Source organism: Rhinolophus hipposideros (assembly GCF_964194185.1).
Source record: "Rhinolophus hipposideros genome assembly, chromosome: 25".
NCBI classification, from domain to species: domain Eukaryota; kingdom Metazoa; phylum Chordata; class Mammalia; order Chiroptera; family Rhinolophidae; genus Rhinolophus; species Rhinolophus hipposideros.
Window position 1 is genome coordinate 29,631,835 of NC_138071.1, and position 16,347 is coordinate 29,648,181.

At 40.1% G+C, this 16,347-nt stretch overlaps 1 protein-coding gene across 7 annotated transcripts in view; it reads right to left on the reverse strand.

Annotated features, from left to right (window-relative positions):
• LMBR1 (limb development membrane protein 1) overlaps nucleotides 1-16,347 on the reverse strand; it is a 116,592-nt gene that overhangs the window by 18,100 nt on the left and 82,145 nt on the right. For all 7 annotated transcript variants that reach the window (XM_081038824.1, XM_081038823.1, XM_081038821.1 and 4 more), the window contains 4 exons: nucleotides 15,048-15,120; nucleotides 3,158-3,238; nucleotides 1,322-1,398; nucleotides 615-692 (listed from right to left, as the gene is read on the reverse strand). In XM_081038824.1, the coding sequence (XP_080894950.1) occupies nucleotides 615-692; nucleotides 1,322-1,398; nucleotides 3,158-3,238; nucleotides 15,048-15,120 (309 nt within the window). The remainder of the gene's footprint in view (nucleotides 1-614; nucleotides 693-1,321; nucleotides 1,399-3,157; nucleotides 3,239-15,047; nucleotides 15,121-16,347) is intronic.

A 16,347-nucleotide genomic window follows, 5' to 3' on the forward strand; every position in this document is an offset into this window, starting at 1 on the left:
TTTATTGAAAAACTTAAGACTTGAGTACATCTAATAAAACCAATTTCTGGGGGTGGGAGGATCAAAACTCACAATAGAAAGGAAAAGTTAACACTTCTGGGTTATAGCAGGAAAAATCATCAATTTTTAAACAAGAAAAAAACTAAGTTAATTCATAAAAAGATGTTCATCTGACTCCCCTCCAGTAACTGAATATTTTGACTCAGTTTCATAAACTGTGACTTTTGAAGCATGAGTCCCTACAATCATACATTTCGATCTTTTGCAAACCCAGTGAGTCTCCTAATAAACTGTTCATATGTCACTATTTTGGAGTATACATTTTCTATCACAAATAGTGAATTTCAGTAAAACAAAGATAGACTCTGATACAAAGTATAAAAGGAAACTCTGGTGCTTGTTATAAGGCCCATCCAATCCAAAGTAAGACATCAGAAACAAAAATCATAGTTTGTAAATACTGTTTTATGAAGGCTCCTTGTGTAAAGAAATTCATACAATTTGAAGTATATACATACAGAAAGGTGGCTGTTTTAATTGGCTCATTTGAAACACTCAGGGTATACATACAGAATACTCTTGCAAAAGAGACATTTTAAAACATTTTACTTTACCCTTGTTCCCTTTGGCATTGCTGTTTCATCGACCAACAGGCAGAGAATATTGCAAGCCACCAAGAGGACCGAGATGGACTACAACACAAAAAGTAAGCCATCAGTTCTAAGTTTCAAACGTATTTGCCAATACACTGACACTAAAATCTAAGTAACCAACCAAATGTATGCTTCAGAAGAGAAAAGTAGTCAAGACCAAAATTCTACGTATAAACCTACAATAATCAGACTATCTACAAAACTCCAGAATAAATTCTAAAGAGTCTGCAAATTATTATAATTTTAAGGCTTGTGACAAAAGCTAATAACATAGATCCATTTACTAACTGATTTCACAACTGGAAACCCACAACTCCACAGATTTAAAAAAAGTGGCTGAAATGTTATCAGAACTAATTTAATAATATAATTTTCATATTTTATCACAGAGTTTGAAGCAGGATATCTATAGCACCTTGCCTCAATTTTCATTGAAACAAAAGAATGAATTTCCTGTTTTCTTGAAGAGATAATTTTGAAGACTTTTAAAAAATTACCAATGAATTTCTATTTTTGCTCTAAGTTTTCACAAATAAAGTCATAAATGGATTTTAATCTTGTTGATAGAAAACCAGTTTACCTGGAACCATTTAGCTGAAGGAGTTGCCATACTCAAATGTTAAAGTAAACATAATTTGCTTTATATAACTAGACAAATAAATTCTTACTGTCTCAATAAGGAGGAGAACCATAACAGCAGGATACACCAAATTTCTTTCCCATGCTGATGCCTTTTTTCGCCTCTCTATTAGAAGGAAAAACAATACAATAAAAGATTTCAGTAATTGTCAAAAATTCTCTCCAGATTCTCATTTTCATTTCTGACAACTATCACCAATATGTATTAGTTTTACCAAATTTCTTTTTTAAAAAACACAAATTATTTTTAATTTTCCTCCAACTATAAATATCAGAGTTTTAAAATCAATTTGCTCCACGAAACAGCTCAATCCTGTGCTGGTTATATTTTAGCTCTGGGAAGATATTTCAGAGACACACACAGAAGAAAAAACCTGAAAACTAAAGGAGCACACTTGAGTTAGGGGCAGCTTCGGGTCAGCTAAAGTATATGAGATTGCAGTCCCTGAAAAGGGAAGCACAGAGAGAAGAAAAAATATTGGGAAAAGTAATGGCCCCAAATTTCCCAAAGTAGATGAAAACTATAAATTCCCAGATCCAAGACTCAGTGAACCCAAAGAACAAGAAATATAAAGAAATTCCTCTAAGGCACATCTTAATCAGGTTGTTCAAAATGAATGATCAAGAGGACACCAGAAAAACAGGTAAAGAAAAAAGCCATTGAAAGGAAAGGACAACACGATTACTTGTCAGAATGACTGCAAGTGAAAAGTCAACAGAGCGAAGGCTTTGACGTCAGCATCTATTAAAGTCATTTTGTACACGTACAAAACAAAACAAAGTGAATCAATAGATGCTTAGCCTCTTCCCAAAAAGACAGCCTGTACCAAGGCTTTGGACAAACTGAAAGCTTGTAATTTAAAGATTTCATAATTTTTTAATATTTTGGACTACAGTAAAATCTTTAATAAAAAACCAAGACCAATTGCAATGATACGGATGGACCTAGAGAACACTATGCTGAGTGAAATAAGTCAGACAGAGAAAGACAAATGCCGTATGATCTCACTTATATGTGGAATCGAAAGAATAGAATAATGAACAAACTAATCAGAAACAGTCTCAGAGATATAGAGGGAAAACTGAGGGTTGCTAGATGAGAGGGGGGCGGGAATGAAGGAGAAGGGTTAGAAAGCACAAGATTGCCATGGGGATACGAAAAACAGTTTAGGGACTATAATCAATAATGTTGTAAAGATTTAGTAGGGTATCTCATGGGCACTTGTCTCATTAGGGAGACCACTTCAGGGATGGTGTAGATACCTGATCGCTGCATTGTACACCTGAAGCTGAAGCTGAATAATAATGAATGTCAAGTATAATTATATATGTGTGTGTATATGTATGTGTGTATATATATATTCACAGGATGTGGAGGACAGCATAGGGAATAGAGTCAGTGGAACAGTAACAGCTATATACGATGTCACAGGGGTAGTAGACGGGGGGAGAGGGTTATCACTTTGTGAGGGGTGTAAATGTTTAACTATTACATTGTTTTGTACACCTGAAACTAATTTTTAAAAAAACCATTAAAAGAAAAAGCATACTAAGCTGGGTGGTGGACACTAGGTGGTAAATAAGATGGACATGAAGCTTCATCAATAGAGCGCTCAAGGGTCCCTTCTTGGTCTAAAATCCTGTGAATGTGTCACTTGATCTGCTGTTCAGAAGGAGCACTCAAATTTCTAACAATTAAGTGCCTGCAGAAATCTACCTGACAGACTCAATATAAGTTGACTTGAATTTGTCCATGGCACCGTCTTTAATGTCCTTTTAAATAAACATTTTCGCATGAAACGTGGCAAAAAGAAAAAAAGAAACCAAGACCAAAACACAAGTCAAGGGGAAAAAATGTACAATACCTAATTTTGTCTTAAGAATCTTTACATTTTCAAGTTCTTTTTCCAACTCCATCACGTTGTATTCCACTGATGAAGACACTCCTAGTGAAAACAAAACTGTTTTAGAAGTATAGTAAACAACCAAACCCAACAGAACAGAGCAGGGAGCGTTCACATTTAATTAAAATATAAAATAACACACCAAATTCTGATCATTGAGAATAAAAACAAATGCTGCTGTGATTCACAGAAGAGTACACCCATTTTTTTACCATTTAACAAGTCCAAGTTCTTACTGATTAAACATTACATGTTTCCTAGAAAATACATTATTTTGGTAAAATTCTTATTGGATCTATTATTAATTTTTTATCAATTCTAAAAGTATCATGTACTTATTATAGAAAGTAAAAGAAAGTCCAGATCTCCTGTTCACGATCCCATTTTCCTCCTGTGACAACTGTTAACAGCTTTCTTCACATTTGTGTACATATTCATCTATTCATACACTCCTTACGTATAGTTTTCATTATATATGTTACTAGAGTGGGTCAAATCCCCCACGTTATTTTACCACTTGCTTCCTAGTCGATGACACATCCGTGCCCACAGTGCCAGGTCCTCAGCTGAGTAATAGCCCATAGTATGAGTGCACTTCAGTTTCGCCCAGTCATTCCATGTGTCAACACTCAAGCTTCCCTCCATGTTTGGTCACTACCATGCTGCGGAAACACCTTTGTAAGCGACCAGGACATTCTGGCTCTATTGCTTCTGTAGGACGTAATCTCAAGGGTCCCTTCTTGGTCTAAAACTCTGTGAATGGGTCACTTGATCTGCTGTTCAGAAGGAGCACTCAAATTTCTCTTGGTTTTCAAATTCATCAGTTATACCACGTTTCCCCAAAAATAAGACCTAACTGGACCATCAGCTCTAATGCGTCTTTTGGAGCAAAAATTAATGTAAGATGTGGTATTACACTGTATTATATTACATTATATTACATTATATTACATTACATTATATTACATTGTATTATATTATATTATATTATACTATACCAGGTCTTATAGTAAAATAAAACCGGGTCTTATATTAATTTTTGCTCCAAAAGACGTATGGTTCAGCTAGGTCTTATTTTCGGGGAAACACGGTACTACCCATTTTGTTTTCTTGAAGAAATTCTCCTAGCAGACGTCTGTAGGCTGCCCCAGTCTGGACCTCATGACGCTGTCATCCTGGGACCTCCTTCTCTTCTCTCCGGCAGCACAGCTCTTAAGTCCCATTGGAATGCCTCTTCTTTCCTGGCCCCGTCCCCCTTACTTCGGTGGGGCATACCTCCAGCAGCCTGCTAAGGAATGGTTAGCACAAGCCATTTTTTTAAGACTATACAAGTCTGAGTATTTTACCTTTGCTCCTCTTACACTTTGGTTGGATATAGAAATCTAGGTCAAAACTAACTATCCTTCGGAATTTTGAAGTCATTGCTCTGTTGTCTCCCAGCTTCCAGGTTTGGTTTGGAGGAGTCCAAAGCTCTTCTTCCTATCCCCATGTGTATGAACTGCTTTTCACTGTCCCTGTGGAATGTGTAGGACCTTTGGCACCAGTGTCCTTGTGATGAGTCATTTCAACGTAGCGTGGCAGCACTAAGCGAACCCCTTTCCAGCTCCAAATTCATGTCCTTTAGGTCTGAAAATTTTTTTTGATAACTTCATGTAATTAGATGTTTACACACAGAGCAGGCTTCACAGTGGGTTTTCCAGAAGCTCCAGTGACACTGAGGGACTAAACCCTGCTATCCACTAGTTGGCTTATTACAAAGACTGGTGCTTTCTCCTTTCATGGAATTTCATAATGTCTTTTTGTTTTGCTCTTTATTGCTTCTTTTCCCAGCTGATGGAATTTCTGTTGATTCCTTTCCCCCTTTAATTTGGCACTCCACTAGTTACTTTCTCATGCGGGAGGTAGTCAGAAGTCTGAAACCAAGGTGTCGGCAGGACCACGTTCCTATGGAGACTGCACAGGAGAACCATGTCCTGGTCTTTTCCAGCTTCCAGAGGCTGCAGCTTCCTTGGCTCATGGCCCCTCCCTCGGACCACTCCAGCCTCTGCCTCCATTGCCACATGTCCTCCTCGGGCCCCTCTGCCTCATCTTTCACTCATAATAAAGCTGTGATGACCCTGGGCCCACCAGATCATCCGGGATAATCTCGAGACTCCTTAATCACACTGCACGAAGGGGACATACTTACAGGCTCCGGGGGTTAGGACCTGGATACCCTGGCGACACTGCTACTGACCTTGGATGTCACCTTCTGTCTGGTGAACAGTTCATTTTTTCCCCACATTCTAGGCAGTCCTTTTTCTGCTCTAACTCCTTGAAAGTCTGGATTACTTTTGGGGACTAAGTACAAATTCTCTCCCCATGTTAGCCTTCGCCACTCAGCCTTAATAAGGGAGTGGCAACTTTTCTTCATCTGCTGCTATTGTTCCCTGCACACCTAATCAGGTCAGACAGGCACTCCGACAGTGAGAGAGCATCTGGAGGGCCCAGCAACTTCCATGGTGAACCGGCCAGAAACCTGGCCTGGAAGGAAGAAGGTTCAGTGCTCTGGGGGCTCTGGAGGCAGGACCAGAGCGAGGCCGCAGGGGTGCAGGTGCAATAAGGGAATTCAGAGGCCTCTCTTTCCAAGCCCCAAACTCCAGTCTTACCCTAGGTTTCTAGGAAAAGTGAGTACTGCCCTCCCCTCCCATCTCCTTCCTCACTTCTGTCCACCACTGAGGACACAAATCCAACACCCTCTCTTGTGGAGAACGTGAGTTCTTGAATGCACTGGAATGTTACATATTCTTTCCAGAACTTGTCAATATATAACTTATAAGAGAGTGGGAGTGAAGACAGTACAGAGATATTCAAGTAGTGTGTCCCAAAACTGCTCAATTTTGACTACAAATTTAGTTTAGAGTTTCTAGCAGCCAAAGCAAAAAGGGAAAACATTAAGTCATAGAATTAATGGATATTTCCACATAACAAGAAGACGGCATAGCACTGTAAGATTTTCAAGTGTCTCTGAATATAAAGTCTTAGGTATAAGTACCTTTTACTTTTTATCCCATTCTTTATAAATTATATGGTGTGTACCTACAGCTAATGCTCATTTAACTTCTAGATCTGATTAATTACAAATACAATCCCACACTACATCCCTGTACTTGTAAAAAAGTATTATTCCAGAAACCAGTTCAGCACCACAAAAAACAATCTGGTGAGTCTTCAAAATTTTGAAAGGGGATAGATATCAGAATAGACAATATTCCTGCTGCCAATTTAAAATTAAGAGAAAAGATACAAATGCCTGCTTTGTGGGTCTGATGTCTACAAAGCTCATTACAACGTATTTGTTTTCAAAGGAAAATAACTAACATGGTTCTGAAACACTGTTTACGTGGGGGGTAACACAGGGCAAGGGCCACAATAGGCAGTTAATAAATACTGCCTTGCATACAAAAATCAAGAATATGTTCTTACTGTCCTCAAAGAAGTCATGCTTTTATTAAGTGACTAGATTCATTGGGAATAACACAAATTTCCAAGACATTCCCGTCCTTTACTACACACCATCACCTAAGTGAGAGCAGGATGCTTTCTGTTCCGGCAGCAGCCCCTACTGTGAATGACCAGAAGGAAACAATGGCTGTTGTCAGAAAGCACAACTGCAAACAAATCCTGGAACGGGGCACAAATTTAAGCTGCACCAACAAAACCCTCAAACCGTCCTGGAGAACCGTGTTGCCATGATTTTACCTCAAGACGGATCCAAAACGCTCACGTCAGCATTGTCTAGTCAATAAGTCAAATTGGTAGACCAAACCTGTTTGGACTAGTCATGAAAAATAAAAAGGGATTCTCCAAGAAAACCACAAAGCAGCTCATTTAAGGTCAATTTAACGGTATTATTCTGTTTTCCTTCCAGCCTCGACATAAGATTTCACTACCTCAAAGGAAATTGTAAGAGTATCTATTTGCATTCCCCCAGGTGATTGGCAGTTCAACACCAATTAGTTCAAAATTACACTGTTACTAGCGTGCAATAAAAACAACACCTTTCATCTTTCTTACATCAGTAAGAACAACTTCAGAGCCAATAACTTTGATCAAATAAGTATTTTTGATCCTGCCCCACCCGTCTCTTTGGATTCAGGAAAACTAATGTTGAAGGCAACTTTTCCCAGCTTTACTCTTAAGCTGAAAAACTAGTGTGATATTGAAAACATTTTGCTTCCAAGATATCAGAATTTCCCAAAGTCTAGCATTTCTTCAATAACTAAGTTGTCCTTATACGTTCTTGATGCATAGGACAGCCTTAATTGACATTTTGATGTTAAAGGACAGGTCCTAATTATTTAGTTTAAAACATATAATAATGTATTTCTTAAAACAAACGTAAGTCTCCAACTTGGTATGTAAACACTCCAAATCACCTGAAGCAGTAAGATGATCTCCCTAAACAATTCAGTGAACTGAACTTCGTCTCATAACGAATACCATTTAGAAGTGGACACCTATAGCATAAACAATTATTTTCTCATGTATCTTTTTAATTTAGCATATAACCAAAAAGAAACTTGATTAGAAAATCTGTTACCCAAGTAACAACTCTTCAAATTTTGATCACACTTAGTACTTTAAAGTAACCAGAGTGATCTCTCTCACCAAAATGTGAGGTCACACAAGCACTTTTATTTCTCATCACTTAGGCAAACAATTTAGTTGCAAGCCCAAGACTCCCAATAACTCGCTGAGTGAACCATCTCCTCCCCTATGCCAATAGCAGTGCTGTACACCAGCAGCCGAGGCTGATGAGGCAGACCGCAGAAAGCGGTCCAAAGCCTGGACGCTCAGATGGCTAAGCATCGTTTCCGCATGGACAAACACTGTTACTATCTACAGGGCAGACAGAAACTCCAGACACTCAAAACTTCTGTTTCTAGAAAAGTTCTATTTCATTTGCAATGCTGATATCTGTTAAAATAATAATAGTTTCCATTTACTTCTGACATAGTCACAAAAATATGGCTAAATATGGAAACAAGTAACATGAAACTTTTGATATCCAACACAATTTTGAAAATGCTAATATACTCTCATTATAAATGGCCACAAGATAGAAAATGTTAAACAATGAGGTTTAGGAACATCATATAAAGCTATGTAAAATTAATGGTTTGGCTTTTTTTTCTACTTTAGATATACGAGTACATTACTGGTAGATCTTAAACTAGGTTATTTTTTAAACTTCGTATTTCTGTGTGCTGCCATCGGGAACACCGTCACCCAAATGGGCTACAGCTGAACAAGTAGCCTCTGGGTATATATATATATATATATATATATATATATATATATATATATGAAAGTCGTCCTCTGCTAACAGATTTGGATCATTTATATAACACAATCTCTCTAAATGTCAGAGAATATATGATACTTGACTCAAAATTATTTTATAGTTTCTCATGCCAAAGTATTCCTCTTCTACTGATGTATTAGCTTGAAAACATTGTATTAGCTTGTATCTCTTCAGTCACATCATTTCATTTTGTAACAAATAATCTGTTTGGGCCACATCTTATTGTCTTAAAAGTGATTATATGACCCAAAAAGCTGAATAAATTGTAACAAGATGTCTCTCACTGTTTCAAAGCCTTGGACCCAAATGTTGATATGTTACTAGAAAGAAACCATTTAATTAGTAATACCAGTAAAATTAATATACTTTCCAGTAGCTCAGGAAGTCGAGATACTAATAAATACTTTCTTCTATCACAGTGTTGCCAAAGAAGGGGTCAATTCGGTGTCAGTAATCTTTGCTACGTACGTTCCTGATGAAAGCTGGTATTTGATCACCTTCAGCCTGTCGAAGCCCAAACCTTTCTCAAAGTGGCTCAGAGTCTGACAAATATGAGATAGTTTCACTTTAGTGATATAACCAACAGTAAACTGTATTCGTAGAATAACCATTGCTAGACTACAGAAGAATACCTCGAGAGAGCCAAGATGAAATAAGGTGCAGAACATAAGATAAAATCTGACATAAGTTTCCTTATATCATTAGGGGTGTTAGGTGAAAGACATCAGATAATAACCAAATTAGCAAATCATCTTGCCAATGCTGATGGGGAATGCCTCTGACCATACGCTATTATTCTAAAGCAAGCACAAATACCACCCTCAACCTTGGCATCCTCGTAAAATGGCCTGGCAAACTCAACTCAGTTGTAAATAGCAAGACTCAAGGATGATGGTGACAAAATGCTTCTGACAGGTCACTAGCCCCATGGAAAGGTCGATGTGTTGGTTTTTTAAAATCCTTTATTTTTCAGAATACAAAAGTATTACAACCTGACTTTCAGCAAAAATGCAACAAGTACATCTTTGCTCTTAAGAATAAAGAATACAAGCTTCGACAGAACAGGCTTTAAAAAGAGATTAGAATCAACCAGGAAAGTAACTGCTACCAAAAGTGATATACAAACGTTTTATCGTGAGAATGAAAATAGCACCTAACAAAATTCAATTGAATCATTAAGTTCAAAGTCTACAATATTTTTAAATAAATTACATTAAAGGAACTGTGAAGGGTTTGAACTTAAACAACAAAAACTAATTCCTATTCATTATGGTGTTTCTAAAGTTACCCAGTACACCCAGAGGCTACACACACACACACACACACACACCCCAAAGCTAATTATTTCAATTAATGCTGCTGCAGTACTTAAACATTTAAACATGCTAATGACACATGTACCTCCTAATCCTGGACAGGAATTATAAAAGATTTTCTACCACAATTAATGTAATGGGACTTTCTGTTGGGCTGCTCTGCAGGGGTCTTGGAGCAGAAATGGATCTTGCTGCTCAAACCTCATGGCTTAACAATGGGGAAAATCACCCTACTTCTCCTTCCGCAGCAACACCCCAGCACGCATGGTCCTGCCACCCCTCGACCCCAGCTTGTCTCCAGGACTCCACCTCGGGCTTTCCCAGACACTGTCCACAGGCTGCCACCACCTTCCACTTTTTTCTTCTTCACTTCTGTGGCACATGACAACCCCTGCATGTTTTTCATCTATTTATTTACTCAATCAACCCACTCTGTGTCTGCCACTGCCATAGGATCAGGGGCACAGAAAGGAAGGAACAAGAATGCCTGCCCCTGCGGTGTTCCTGCTCTAGTGTGGACAGATGGACGACACACAGAAAGTAAAGCAGGGTGTCAGACAGTGGCAAGTGCCATCCGACGAAATACAGCAGGAAACGAGGAAAGAAGTGGCAGAGTGGAGGCGGGGCTTAGCAAGAGCAAGCCACACCCCGAGGTTCCAGGGAGAATAATTACAGCACATCTCCACGCTGATGGAAGCGACCCAAGTGGGGAAAGCCACTTACGAAAGGAAGACACGGTAGTGGAATCACTTGCTCGCGCCCTTGAATCACTGATAAAGGACAGAATGCAGGGCCCTGGGGGAGGGCTGACTTGGGCCAGAAGCACAGACAATCCAGGTACCGCATAAGGAGAAGAGGCAGCTCATGGAGGAGGCTGCCCATCAATAGTGAAGGAAAAAGCCTGGGAACATTTCTTCATGATTGCTTCTATCCTCTCAAGCAAGGTTATCAGCTGAGAACAATGGTGAGGAAGGTTTGAGGACAGAGAATGTAAGTCATCTAGCAGAGTCTAAAGTAAATTGAAGACACTGATCACACCGTTAAGGAAGGCCAGGCTTTGCAGTCAGGTGAACAGGTGTGAGTGTGGAGATGTGAAGAGCTGGCTGTTGCCCAGAGTGGTGGGTGGCCTAGCACGAGGGCAACAGAGTAAGAGAGGACTGATTGTGCCAGCCCAGGAATTCCAACTGTGTAAGGACACGAGCAGACAAAAGAAATCCGGGGGAAGGTAACAAAGCTATCAGGATAGATAAACGGCAGATTACCTCTCAATACTGAAGAACTATGGGAAACAGAGTCCTACAGGAAGGGAACTGAGGGTAGGAGGTGGAGAGTGGGATGACGGGTTCTGCGATTATGCAAGGACATGAGTCCCTGCTACTGTCAGCACCAGGCTTCTGATCCCAGGCAATGAGGGGCGGGGGGGCTGTGCAAAGAGAAAGGTCAAGGAGTGTCCCCGAGTCCAGGAAAGGTCACCCATGTACACACTGCCAGCTCCAAGCATGATGACAGGTGTTGTCCCAGAGAGAATGATGGTGAACGCGGAGTTCACGTCCTCGATGATGGAAGAGTGTCGTGCGGGGTGTGCGGCGGGGCGGCCTGCAGGGTCTCCGCTCCCGCTCCCCACATAAGAACGCAGGACATGGTGAGGCCAAAAAGGAACACCCTCGGAGCCATAGGTAGGGAAGTCATACCACTATGGTATCACTGGAGGCTGGGTTTACACGACGTGCGACCTGCTGTCCGCTTTGCTGCCAACCGACCGACTCTCCTCGACTCTCCTTACTCTCCTTCAGTCTCCTCCTTCACTCTCCTCGGCTCCCCTCCGTAGCCGCGGCAGTTATATCAGTGGCCAATGGCTCGATGGCTACAGCTGACGGCCATCCACTATCCAAGCCAGCACCTCTCCACATGAGGCCGAGAGCCTGGAAACTGCTTTCTGGGGCTCTGTCCCCACAGAGGAATAGCTTGCGAGGTGAGGAGTGACTGGAAAAGGGGGATGTATTCGGGTCACAGCCCAATGATGTGAGTTTGAAAATAGCAAAAGAGAACAGGACACCTACCCAAACTCCGGGAACAGAAAAATGAGGGATCTGGGAGAGGGCGGAGCTACCACCGGAGAGGGTGGGCAACGGGACAAGCAAGGGCGCTGGCACAGCCAAGTTTCTTCAAGCAAGATGGTGAGGTTGAGGCTACAAAGGTTTTGCTGCTGGGTCAGTGCTGTTCCAAAGGGTACAAGCACAGTTCCAGAGCTACCATAGGAACAGTGGGAAATCAGGTCCGAAATGGGATGAACAGACGTGGGGCACAGAGTCTGAGATGCAAGGCACCTGGATACGCTGCTCCTTATGCTGACTACCAGAAAAGGAGAAGGGCAAGCGCACTCATTACCCCTGCAGAGCTCAGGCTGTGCCTGGGATGGCAGGAAGCAGGAGTCACGCCACACGGAGTTGAGTCTGGGGACGTGTCTCTATCCCACTATGACGAGGTAGATAGCAGTGGGGCTCTCTCAACCAGATGGCAGAGAGCTGGGGCTCTCCTGCTGCAGAAACAATGGCTTCTCTGCAATTTCTTTTTTCCAAGTGCTTCAGTTCTGGATAAAATCTTACAGATTCTCACTCCTCTTCTCCAGTCAATTAGTCTATGTTTTGAGACTCAGAGTCTAAATTCATCTCCACAAAACCTGCTGCTCCGAAGAAGACACGCAGGAAACAGAAAAGGGAGGAGAGTGTGGCACAGTCTGGAAACAGGACGCTGGCTCACCTCACAGAAGCACACAGGTCAGCTTCATCTTATTAACATATTTAATGCAGTGAGATATTTCAACAAGAACAAAACCTCTAGCACCATCGAGTGGCAAACAGGACGATGGAGGAATCACCGGCACACACTGCATCCGAAAGCAATCCTGAGATGTGGAAAACCGGGCACGGAAGCTCATCTCCAGTAATATAATAACCACAACAAGTCATATTATCTCCCAGAGAAACTAGTGCTGTTCCTGCACTAAAGCACTTCTTGATATTAAGTATCATGTTTTCCAGATAACTGGAAAGCTGGGCTCAGAGCAAACCATGCAGATGTCCCCAGGTCTCACGTGACACGTGTCCCCACACGGACCCAGACAGCACACTCAGTGTGCCATTCATTAACAAAACATCACCTCAAATTCTGGGTAAATTGCCGCTGTAATCTGTATTTTTTAAAAATCTTTTACTCTGATAAAAGTAATTTTATCCAATTCTTTTTAATAGCCCAGAGCAAAAACAATGAAAACTTCACTTGTAAAAAATAATTTAAAATGTAACTGGTACCACAAAATACATTTCACAAAATTCTAGATGAACTAAAACCCATGGGGATGATTTCTATTACTAACTCCCTATGATCTACATTTTCTTAAAAATAGCCAATCAGCAACTGTTGTTTAGTCCCATCTTGGTTTCCTTCCCCCACCCATGTTGGTAAATATACTGAAGCTCACGAGCCTTACTCTGTTAGTAAGATGTCCATTTTGCCACAGAGCCTCTTATGTCACAAACCTATTCTTCTCCGCCTGAAACAGTCCCAGTGCTAGCCAGCAGCAAACAGCAAAACTTCAGCAAGTCCTCCAACAGACTGTTGGTGACTGTCACTGGTGAGACTGAGGACAGCTGGGCAACAAGCAGTCAGGGGTAGCGCGCAGCTGACCAGGACGGCAGAAAACAAATCACACTTAGCTATGGCACCATCCCTGGTCCTCTCCACACGGACATTTCTGGGCTGGCTTCATTTTATAATATAAGCCTTCTGGCAAGTATTTCCTATTCAATTTCTTTAGGTATTACGAACCACTTTCGATTTGAGGAGCCAAAGAACCTAGAAAGATTCTGAAGGACTTTTTTTTCCTACTGTGTCAGAGCAAAGTAATAAAAGGCTATATTTTCGATTTGGTTTGGTTCTGATTAGACTTACTTCAAATTCTTTAATTTATGGAGCACTACACTTTACTTTCCTGGACCCAAGCCTCCTAGTCTATAAGAAAGAAATGGTCTGCACCTCCGCCTGAAACGTGACCCCACATTGCAGGTGGCAGCCAGGCCTCTATTCCTTACAACTCTGGCATCTTTATTTCACAATAGCATGATTATCTAAATAAGACAAATTTATGTAATATTTGTCACTTTCATGAAATGTTATAAAGCTGATAGTATCGATTAAAGTTACAACTCTAGAACTAAACAGGCTTAAATCTTAAAGTAGATTTAATAAAGTTAGAATAATAAAAGATACATGTAATTTCAGTCTAAAAATTATCAGTATCAAAATATACAATATTATTGACAAGAATTCTCCAGAACAGATGCAATCTGAAATTCGCTGATCTAAGAACAAAGTTATAAGTATTATCAACACTTTTTGGATCGATGATTAAAATTCAGTATTTGTAACTGAAAGTAGGTATATTTCTTTCTATTTCTTAGTATTTCATACTTACAGTAAGCCTTCATTTTAGACCTACTCTTGCATTATGATTCTGAAATACAGTTAGCTATTAATAATATGACATTGGTGGTGGGTTTTCAATATTAAAAAAATACTTTATAAGAGAAAAGCGTGCAGGGTGAAAATCACCGAGGTAAAATCAAAAGAAAATTTACCCAAACAATGTCATTTCTCTGTTAAACTAGTGTCATTACTATTTTTTTCATTGGTTCTACATCTGAAGCCAAAACTGATCAGTAACGAAACGTAAAATTTTAAAGTCTCTGACATGCTTACTTGGTTATCAGCTGACAATGAACTGCATTGCCAAATAACAACAGAGTACAACTTAGTCCAATTTCACACCTCAGTGTCAAAGAAACACACTGCTTTTTACCTGAAAGATTCAGCATGAGAGAAATGAAATAGGGATATGACAGTCACTAAGCAACTGAAGTCACAATGCTCCCAATACAGTAGGACTGGCAGTAGAGGTATCCTGCAATGGCCAGAGTCTCGGAACTGACCTTGCTGACTAAGCCAGGCAGTCAGGGAAAGATGGGAATTTGACCAAAATGGCACTAGTCTTCAGCACACCCTTCCCCACCGGGGAGGTCCACGAGCTGCAGCACCAGGTACTGAGAAGCTTGTATTTTTCCTCTAGGTTGTCTGTCTTTTTTGAATTAAATTATTTTTATTCTGGTCTTAATAGGTAATATATACGTACCAATGAGTCGTCTCTGAAGGGCTTCTTCCTCTAGGGTAATAATATAAATTTGTTCATCCAGGTCTTCCAGAATCTAAATTTAAAGAGCAAACTATTGAATGATGAATGATGCGACATACAACACTAGTGCTCATGAGAAGACCAAGGCGATTTGCTCTGTAATTTAGACCACCACTCAAACCACGAGGGGTTAAAACAAAAGTACTCAAACTACTCTGTGTACAAATGAAGTAAAAATATTCTAGTGTATCACTAAGTACATCAAAAGCTGATGATCACAAAATCTACATATTTAAATCGGATTTTTTTTTAAACTTTAAAGGATTAAATTACTCTGCAGCTCTCTCAATGGCAAACAAATGTATAAATTCTAAACATCCAAAAGGGTAAATACAGTAATATTTCATTATGCCCAGGCCAGTATTTTAGATCTGGAAGAAACAGATACCCAGTCCAACGCTGGTTCCTCATCTCTATTTACCCACATAATGTTTCAAACAAGAAATCATTACCATGCAGTACTTCCCATTTATATCATCTTTATAGACTATAAAATTTTCCACAGATATTAAACACTGGTATTATAAAAATCATCCTGTAGACAGAACCCTAGAGAAATAGTAAGCTCTCGCAGATACAACTCACTATCACACCACATAACACGAGTAAAAAACAACCCAAAAACCACTAATCAATAAGCAATTATATGGGACATTATCTGCACTGTCTTTGAAACTGATAAAACCTAAAACTGTTGAATTCTAGCTTTGTTAACACAGCTTTCCTTCTTGAGACAATCCTAAGCATGTTCCCAGCTCCGGGAAAATCTGAAAGGAAGAAGAGCTGATATCAGTGTCCTCTGTCACTGAAACCCAAACCACTTACTCCCAGCACAGCAGTAAACCGTGAGGAGCTGACGGACAAAACAAAACGATGGAAACCCTATATGTGTATATTCTTTCAGCTGCCTGATGAAGTATTTTCAGGAAAAGGACTCTAAAATCATGCAATCCCTATCAGGTACCAAATTTGCAGAATTTATACAAAACGTATTTAAAACAATCCAATAATTCCCAGTATTTCAGTAAACATTGATAGTCTCCTATGGCCTAGAGCTAATAACAAAATAAAAAATATAAGAATAAATATTAACAAAACATAAATAGTTAAAAAAGATACCATCGTGGGGAGACCCATTCGGCAGGCGGCCAGCGAGGCTAGAGTGGAGGAGAGAGGGCGCACTGAACAGCCAGGAGGCAGTGACCCGGGGCTGAGTCGCCCAGGACAGGCAGGGACTGTA